The 9,425-nt window shown below is 39.4% G+C and overlaps 1 protein-coding gene across 1 annotated transcript; it reads right to left on the reverse strand.

The window, feature by feature from the left end:
• Positions 1–1,273: 1,273 nt before the first annotated feature.
• On the reverse strand, positions 1,274–8,986 carry LOC307122396 (uncharacterized protein). Its single transcript, XM_079846383.1, has 5 exons — positions 8,662–8,986; positions 4,027–4,874; positions 3,800–3,853; positions 3,576–3,707; positions 1,274–1,911 (listed from the first exon to the last, which is right to left on the reverse strand). The coding sequence occupies exons 2-5, from the start codon at positions 4,631–4,633 to the stop codon at positions 1,610–1,612; spliced, it is 1,095 nt and encodes a 364-aa protein (XP_079702509.1). The 5' UTR covers positions 4,634–4,874; positions 8,662–8,986; the 3' UTR covers positions 1,274–1,609.
• Between the last annotated feature and the right edge of the window lie 439 nt (positions 8,987–9,425).

Below are 9,425 nucleotides of genomic sequence, written 5' to 3' on the forward strand. Positions count from 1 at the left end.
TACAACTTATATTAGCACAAAATCACGCATAGGTGAAGGGTTATAACTCCTGTGGATGCTCTTCCCCTGTTTGAGAGCGTGCTGAAACTTAAGATGATCACCGGTACAGTGAAGCACTGCGGGTTATTGACTTAACCAAACACATCCTATATGACTTTAATCAGATGTTTATACTACAAAAACGTAATATTACGACTTACATATGCTTAAAATGACGCGAATGCCCATGCGAACTTGACTGTGCTGGTCAGAATGCGTTGTTGACGCTTCCCACAACAGCGCGCTGAAAAACAACTAAACCCAGAGAATTCACTACGTTTTATAACAGAAATATTCTCATTGCAGTGTTATGTATAGGACAGTCCCAGTAGTTATTAATGCTGTGCATTTCTGTTTGAAATGCGCGCGCCGGTACAATGAAGTGCTTTACTGCATCGTTAATTAACTCAACCAAACGCATCCTATATGGGATTATATACACAAAATAATAAATATAATATTACAACTTACAATGGCACAAAAGGCTGTGAATGCACAAGCAAACTTGACTGTGCTCGTCATGAAGGTGTAACTCCGTGGGCGCGCGCTGAAGCTAAAGACCGGTACAATGAAGTGCTTTACTGCATCGTTTATTAACTCAACCAAACGCATCCTATATGATATTACATACACAGAATAATAATAAATATAATATTACAACTTACAATGGCACAAAAGGCTGTGAATGCACAAGCGAACTTGACTGTGCTCGTCATGAAGGTGTAACTCCGTGGGCGCGCTCTTCCCTCAACAAACACGCTGAAACACAACGCTCTTTTACAGCCTATTCTATTCTCATTATCATTTTATGTAGATTATAGAAGACTTGCGCTGCACATGTTGCACATAACTGTATTTTCCTTTTCGAAGTGATTCCAAACATATTTAGAGCAATTCAAACCCATCATGGTGGACAGCGCGTCCGTCTCAGCTGAAGGAAATAATACATTATCTATCGGCTTGACTATATCGGTAAAATTTTCTTATTGGACCGATAACGATAACATCAAAAATAATCATTTATCGGCCGATAACGATATGTTGCCGATATATCGTGCATCCCTAAGAAAAATACACTTCTTAGTTCTTAATCTACCATTTTAGAGACAAAAACTGTAAATTAAATGTAAACTACATCTCATGAATTACATGACAGCGCCATTATTATACCACATGATAGCATGACTTCAAAACAAATATTGTTGAAAAGAAAATGCCACAATGTCTCTTTATTCTCATATTTATTTATGCAGGATGAAGATACAGATCCAGGATCAGCAACAAGATACACTTCAAAAGATATTATTCCACATTTATAGATTTATTGCTTTGACAAAACAGTCATGTGATATTCATGAGTCCTGTCTGTCTCACTGATGAAACTCTTTATATAATGTGACATGTAGAGACAGCTCAGAGCTTATGAATATAGTGTCTCATACTGACTTTATACAGTAATCTATAGCAAACATCAAACACACATTATTCCTCATTAATACAGGTTCATATGTTAATGATTCTTCATGATTATCATCTTAAATCATTCGCTGAAGGTTCAGAGTTACTGGAATCACATTCTGCAAAGCTCATCTTCTCTTAAGGGGAACAGCAGGAAACCACTGAAAGTGTTGCGGTTATACTGGTCATCATATAACCTGCTGCCAGACCAAAGCCTCACATAGACAACATCTCCAACCTCCAAGATCAACACAACTCCATTCGAGGAGTTTAACTCACCCTGAGTCTGAACATCATGTGCTATAACCACTTGCTCTCCATTCTTAGCAATGAATGCAGTTGCTGTAGCTCCGCCAACACCAAACACAGTGACTCTGAACATGTAGGCTCCTCTCAGTGGGGCTGTGAAAACACCTGAATCAAACAACAAGAGACACAGAATCAGCTTCACACAGTTTAATGACCAAACACACTGTGTTATAGTTTTTAAAGATGGCAGATCATTTCATTAATTCTCTTACACACATTACACAACATCAGATCTGAAGATTTTCAAAAGCAATCTGTGATCAATCCTACATACAGGTTTATTTACTTTGTTTTCTTTTATATGATGTAATTTTATAATCATTAGTCGTTTATGTAGATTTATATCAATAGTGGTGCTTACGAAGCCCGGGGGGGGCGAAAAAGTAAAAAATCCCGACTTAACATTGCAGCGAACTTATCAACCCACGCCCTAGCAACCATTTAGAGCTCCCTAGCAACTGATCCCATAGACTTCTATTGAAAGAGATCAAAGGGATATCTTTGGTAGAAGTGTCATAGAAACACAAGGGTGGGTTTGTGTAACTCAGGGCATCAACAGCCAATCACATATCACCTTCAACCCTTCCTAGCCATGCCCTAGCAACCATTATCAAGCATCCTAGCAACCCAAATCCACAGAGGGATATCTTCACATCTGAATGTCACAGAGGCATGGGGGTTGGTTTATATCATTCATACTGACAAGCAGCCTTTGGAGGATCATCATTGGCAGCTGCCAATCCATAGCAACCAAACAGAGTACCCTAGCAACCGTTTAGCAATACCTATATCTCTGCATCAGAACATCATAGAGACATGAGGGTTGGGTCTTTTGACTCGTTACATAGGCTAACAGTGAATAGCTACATGCTAATAGCAATTAGCTTGGAGTTATAACATGAAAAAAACAAGTCAAAATGTGCTAGCAAAATGCTAATTGTGTTAACATCATGATCGCAACATGCCAATCGTGTTAGCATCGTTCTAGCAAAATGTTAATTGTGTTAACATCATGCTAGCAAAACATGCTAATTATGTTAGAAACAGGCTAATCATGTTAGTTAATAATGCTAACAACATGCTAATCGTGTTAGCATTATGCTAATAACATTCTAATCGTGTTAACATCATGCTAGCAAAATGCTAACTGTGTTTTTTTGCCACTGCAAGCACCACTCAGATTTTCCTTAGGAAATTTACATTCTAGTTTATTCATTTCATAATTTTATTTCATTTATATAATTTATTATTTAATTATTATTAATTTGTCTTTATATTTTATATTCCTTAATAATGTTGTATTGTTGTTTAGTCTTATGACTGTGGTCTGAAGGGATGTTTGCTTCATGAGTAGGAGATCAGAGAAAGTCTCCATTTCAAGGTTTGTATCGTCACAGGACGCTGTTGTGAAGCAGTGATTTTCCATTTCCCCCCTTTGTATAACAACACTTGTTGAAATTGTACTGGCCAGGCGAAGTCTGAGCATTGAGACTTACACAACTAAGATTATTCAATAAAACTTTGCTCTTTTTATCATCATCCCTTCGTCTCCTGCTTCTGCTCTTCTCTGAGTCAAACTCTCAGGCTGATAGAAAACTGTTAACAGAGTCTTGAGGAACCAGACCAGACTTTCTGTTCACAGGTTTGCTCCACACACCAGACAAACGGATATCTTTAGACAAGATCCGGGGCTGGATTTGATATTTCTGACGTGAAGATTCCTCTGATCTAATATTATAATATTTATGACTCATTTCATTGATAATTACCTGTGATTGGGTTGTAGGCGTTCCCTATGTTTGTGAAGACGTTCCTGTAGGTTAATGTGATGTCAGTGGTAAAAGGACCAACATCTCCACCGCCAGATTCCATCAGTGCAGCTGAAAAAGCAATCTCTCTGTCTGTTGTTGAAAACATAAGCAATATTGTGATATATTACTGTATTACACTGAGAATGTATTCACTAAATTTAACATCACTCAAGCACATTGACCTCTGTTCTCTTTCCTCAACTCCTCCACTTGACTCAGAGTAAGATTTGAAGTTTCTGTGAAGGAATAAAGATTCTGTAAAATCACATTCACACTGATTATTGTAATAGATAACACAATTTACACAGTAAACTCTCAACTTTACACTGACATTTACACTATGTAATGTATTGCACTGGTGTTTTACTCTGAGGATCATTGATAAAAGAGTAATGTTTTGGTGAGGTACCATCAGTTTTCTTCTTCAGCTCTTCCAGGCTAATCGTCTGTTGTTCTGCAGCCTGTTCAGCATCTCTCAGTCGCGTCTCTAAAGCTCTGATGTTTGCTTTCTGCCCTGTGTCCGAGGCGGTCAGTTCTCTGATGTTTGCTTTCTGCTCTGTGTCCGTGATGGTCAGTTCTCTGATGTTTTCTTTCTGCTCTCTGTTGATTTCTTTCTGCTCTGTGACCGTGGTGGTCAGTTCTCTGATGTTTGCTTTCTGCTCTGTGACCGTGACGGTCAGTTCTCTGATGTTTGCTTTCTGCTCTGTGACCGTGGCGGTCAGTTCTCTGATGTTTGCTTTCTGCTCTGTGACCGTGGCGGTCAGTTCTCTGATGTTTGCTTTCTGCTCTGTGACCGTGGCGGTCAGTTCTCTCAGGGCTGCATGGATGTCAGGGAAGCACAGATGGCAGTATTGTTGGCTGTCAGTTGAAGCTTCAGCTCTCAAAGTGTCTGTTTGAGGTGGATTCTGTCTTCTGTCCTCAGAGCTGAGCTGTTGACTGATCTCGTTCTCATTGAGTCCTCCATTGACAAACACAAAGGTTTCCAACAGCAGCAGTAAACACACTAAACCCTTCATTCTTCACTGATGTCTGTTTCCAGCTCTTGCTCTGTCATCCCCACAGCCTCTCATGTGCCTTTATACCCCTGTTGTTTACCGCTCAAGTTAGGTTCTAATCTTTTTTTTTATTGACACAAGTTGTAACTTTCCCAAAGTTTCCAAGATCCTTCTCAAGGCCTCACAGGTGTTCGCTGTCTGCCTTTTCATGTCCTTGAACTCCAGCAAACTCCACCAAGATGGCTGATTTTCTTTTAAGGTTCTAGGAATAAAACCACAGTAGAATCACAGGTTCTGCCAGAGAGTGCAACCAGTTTAACATTTATACATTTGGCAGATGCTTTAATCCAAAGCAATATATACTGTTTGATTGTGCACGTCTATTTCCTATTCTCATTTTACCCTTTGTTTGTCATTGCTGTGTATTTATATTCTAGTCAAATTTGTGCAAAATCACTAAGTGGTTTACGGTTTATTTGTGTTTTTATCAATACTGTATTGTGCTTTTCTTACAAAAGGAGTTACCAGTATTGACAGTGATTGTGTGATTCTATAAGAAAGGCTTTAACTCTGTCACTCACACACACCCACACACACACACACACACACACACACACACACACTGGTGCGTGACCTCAACATGACATGAACAGCTGTATTTTTATGAACTAACGTTAACAAAGATGAACAAATGTATTGCTCATGGTTAGTTCATGTTAGTTAATACATTAACTAATGTTAACTAGTGAAACCTTATTGTAAAGTGTTACCAAAAAAGTTATTTTAAATTGTAAAAATATTTCACAATATATAAATACACACAGTTTTTGCTGTATTTTGGATCAAATAAATGCAGCCTTGGTGAGCAGAAGTACACCAAGTACAGTACAAAATAGTACAGTTTCCAAACTTTTGACTGGTAGTGTATATGGAATAAAACAAAACTAGAGGCGTTTGCAGACTTTCTGTCTTAGTATTAAGTCTGATAGAAAATCAGCAAATTCTGTGATAAAGTCTGTATGGTGTCCTGGTGGCCTGTATATAGTAGCCAGCACAAAGTCTAATGGGATTTATCATCTACACTAGAAGCACCAATGCTTAAAAAATAATTATATTTGAAACTAGACCTCTGAGTAATACTAAATATATGATTATAAATTACAGCAACACCTCCGCCTTTGCCTTTCAGATGGGGCTCATGTTTATAACAGTAATCTTGGGGGGTGGACTTTTACCGTTAAAGAATAAGAGGTTAAAGAACAACAACTTTAATGGAGTCAGATTAATTATATTAAACTGAATTATGCTCGTCATCCTTCAACTGCTTTTGTCCTGATTATTGGTTAAAAACAGCAGCGTAAGCTCCAGCCTTGAGCCACTGATGTGTGCTCGTATCATTCGGTGGACTGAGTTAATCATTATATGTGTGCTTTTCCTTCACATGAAAAATATCATGAGTTATGGGAAAGTGCAAGAATCTGCACTTCTGATAATGTGTTCATGGACATCTGCTAGACTGAAACGTCTGAATTTGTTGTGGTAAGATTATGTTTTTATCTGTTTTTCTTCATCATAGGCTCGCCAGGGTGTGTAAACCTCCATAAATTACATAGTGGTTCATCAATAATGAAAGGATATTTTAGACACATGTAAAAATGACATTAGGCTGTTAAACAGCTTCAGATCAGACCCTGAACACACACACACACACACACACACACACACACACACACACACACACACGGATTCATATCACACAAAGAACTCTTATGCAAAGAAATAAATAGTTCATTATTTCTGAATCTGGATTTATTCCGATAAGGAACCACATAAATAAATGATATTTTGCCTGTAATTATGGTCACATTAACTAAATGATCCTTCTCATAATCTTACAGATGGAACAAAGACACTTGTGTAATAATTTCAAACAGACTTTGGACTGAACACTGAACTGAAGCATTTAGAGTAAGAGCTCATGGGGTCTTTAATCTTCTCTCAAATTAAGATAAACAGCATTTTGAAGGATTATATAAACACACATAAACTGATAATGTACTGAGAATAAAAACTCCAGTGATACATGTCCAATAAACTGATGTTCAGCTTTCCAAAAGCAATATTCCAACACACAGGAATACATACTAGACATGAAACTGCAGAGAATGGACAAAATGTATAATATTTGTCTGTGTGTGTTCCAGATATTCTTTTTGTTGTGGGGACCAAATGTCAAAAGAATAGTAAAACCTGAATTTTTTGACATTGTGATAAGAAACTATCGATCCCCATGAAGAAAACACATTATAAATCATAATAAATTGTAATAATAAATTGAAAGTGTTGCTTGTGTCCTGAATAAACTTTGAAGACTTTGATTTAATCTCTTGTGTGAGACATGATATGTCAGAGAGAGTGTGTGTGTGTGTGTGTGTGTGTGTGTGTGTGTGTGTGTGTGTGTGTGTGTGTGTGTGTGTGTGTGTGTGTGTGTGTGTGTGTGTGTGTGTGTGTGTGTGTGTGTGTGGACTGGTAATCCTTACGTTATGAAAGAAAGATGGCAATATCCGAAATCCTTATCCTTGTGGGGACATTTTTAGGTCCCCATGAGGAAAACATCTTATAAATCAGACTCAGTGATTTTTTTTGAAAATGTAAAAATGCAGAATGTCTCCTGTGATGGGTAGGTTTAGGGGCAGGGGCAGTGTAGGGGGATAGAAGATACGGTATAAAAACCATTACGCCTATGGAAAGTCCCCATAAAACATGAAAACCCAACATGTGTGTGTGTGTGTGTGTGTGTGTGTGTGTGTGTGTGTGTGTGTGTGTGTGTGTGTGTGTGTGTGTGTGTGTGTGTGTGTGTGTGTGTGTGTGTGTGTGTGTGTGTGTGTGTGTGTGTGTGTGTGTGTGTGTGTAATCACGCTGAGAGCAGGTTTATGGTCACTCAAGATTTCCCTTTACTGGGCCGGTAGACTACAGACAAAATTGGGACAAACAAGAGCAAAAGCTGGTTCTAGTGCAGTTCATCAACGTTGTATGAGAGTCAGCAGAGAGAGATGAAAGCTCTGCTGAATATACATTATAAGGGGATCGTGAGCATATAGTGGACAAAAACTCAAAATAAAGCATTTTGATTTACTTCAGTAATGTCAGACCGTTTGCTTCATGATGATGAATTGTTTTATTGGAACAATGTTTCTGTTTTATTGTGTTAGGCATTTTGGTTTGTGTAATTGATACAATAAAGAAAAAAAATGCATGAAAAGGGGGCAACTTAGTATTAAATAATACAAAATTCAAACTAAACAAACCACCCTTAATGTGATGTATAATAATTGAGTATTTATCAGTTATTAACATAGATTTCTTGTTTTGTTTTGTTTTTTTAACCAATTTAAGAGACTCAGAATATATGTCAGTTTCAATTTAGAATAATTTAAAACATGGTCTTAATTTGGAACATGTTGATTTATGAATATGAATATGGAACTTACCTAATAAAATAAAGAGATTTACAATATTACATAAACTCCTATCTTTACAATCAAAGTAGGTTTCCCTTCAAGTGTGATTGTATGTGTTGTTTTAGATGCCAAATAATGTTCAACACTTTTCCAGAATGTAAAAACAAAATGAACAACCATAAAAGAGATGGGTTAATGATTCTTGTTCTGTCTTACAAAAAATACAATAATTATCAACAGGCGTGAATTTTGAGATAAACACGTTTGTGGGATATGTTGTCACAGGGTGTTTTGGTGTTGGTTCATGTTCATGTTTCATGTTTTTAGTTCATCACGTTTACTGTCATGTTTCTAAGTTTGTCTTGTTCCTTTTCGTTCAGTCACTACGACGTAACGTTAGTGACTAACGAATGGGGGTTTCGCTTAGAAGCCTATCATCTTCGAGCTTAGAGAAAACGCCCAATGGCGTGCCAATGCCATGGGGCATGCGGAATTTGCATATGTAACTCCGCCTTACCGCGTGAGTATATAAGGAAGTACGTGGCAATATAGCATTATGTTTCTGCTTTCGGAGCCAAGAGTACCTACCTCTTCACTCCTCACAAGCCTTCTGAGACTCTGTCAGCCTCTTCGAGACGAGCGGCTTTCCAGTCGGTGTTGGTGTGACGGCGCGTTCCAGTGATCGCATACTTCCTGCCTGCTGATCTGCGCAGTGGTCTGCTAGACGGCTGGTGTGTGTTTCCCTGGGCGCTTCGGCATCGACTGTGAGGTTTCCTCTCACAAAAAGAGCTTGCGCGTGGCACGTCTTTTTCAAGACGGCTCGCCCGTGCACTTCCGGGTGCGATCGATCTCCGCTGCTGTCTATGGGCGCATTCACTGCCCAGCGTGTTTGGGCTTCAGCACGTTCGGGCAGTGTTTGCTGATGTGTCACGTTTCCATTTGCGGGAACGTGACCATTTCGATGTCGCGGTCGAGACTCAATGATCTCCGTGAGGAGGGAGAGTCCCCTCTGCCACACCCCAATCTACCGTCCCCGAGTGAGATGGTACTTTGGCTGGTGGCCAGGGTGACCTGAGGGCGGTGCCGTGGTATTAAAGACCCCGACGATCATTCCTCGGGCCACGCCCCCTCTCGCACATCGCTTCCCGCAAGTGTTGGACTGAAACAGCGGCCCGTCTCTGACGCCCCGTTCGTTCAGTTCACGCTCCGGATAGCAGTGAGATGTCGATCGCCGCATCCCAAGGTGGGCTGGAGTCCTTTGGGGATGACGATTAGGTTGTGCTCCGCCTCCGGGTGTGTCAGCGCTGCCTGATCCGACCTAAAGTTGACAGCCATGTTATCTCGGGCAGCCG

The sequence above is a fragment of the Gobio gobio genome, assembly GCF_949357685.1.
Source record: "Gobio gobio genome assembly, contig: scaffold_204, whole genome shotgun sequence".
Taxonomy (NCBI): domain Eukaryota; kingdom Metazoa; phylum Chordata; class Actinopteri; order Cypriniformes; family Gobionidae; genus Gobio; species Gobio gobio.

What these genes read in the sequence shown, in the direction of transcription:
- LOC307122396 (XM_079846383.1), bottom strand. Translation starts at nt 4,633, where the DNA reads ATGAAGGGTTTAGTGTGTTTACTGCTGCTGTTGGAAACCTTTGTGTTT. An exon ending in GCTGAAGAAGAAAACTGATG is followed by an intron (nt 3,854 to 4,026) that starts GTACCTCACCAA and finishes ATTCCTTCACAG; the next exon opens with AAACTTCAAATCTTACTCTG. An exon ending in CGCCTACAACCCAATCACAG is followed by an intron (nt 1,912 to 3,575) that starts GTAATTATCAAT and finishes TGTTTGATTCAG; the next exon opens with GTGTTTTCACAGCCCCACTG.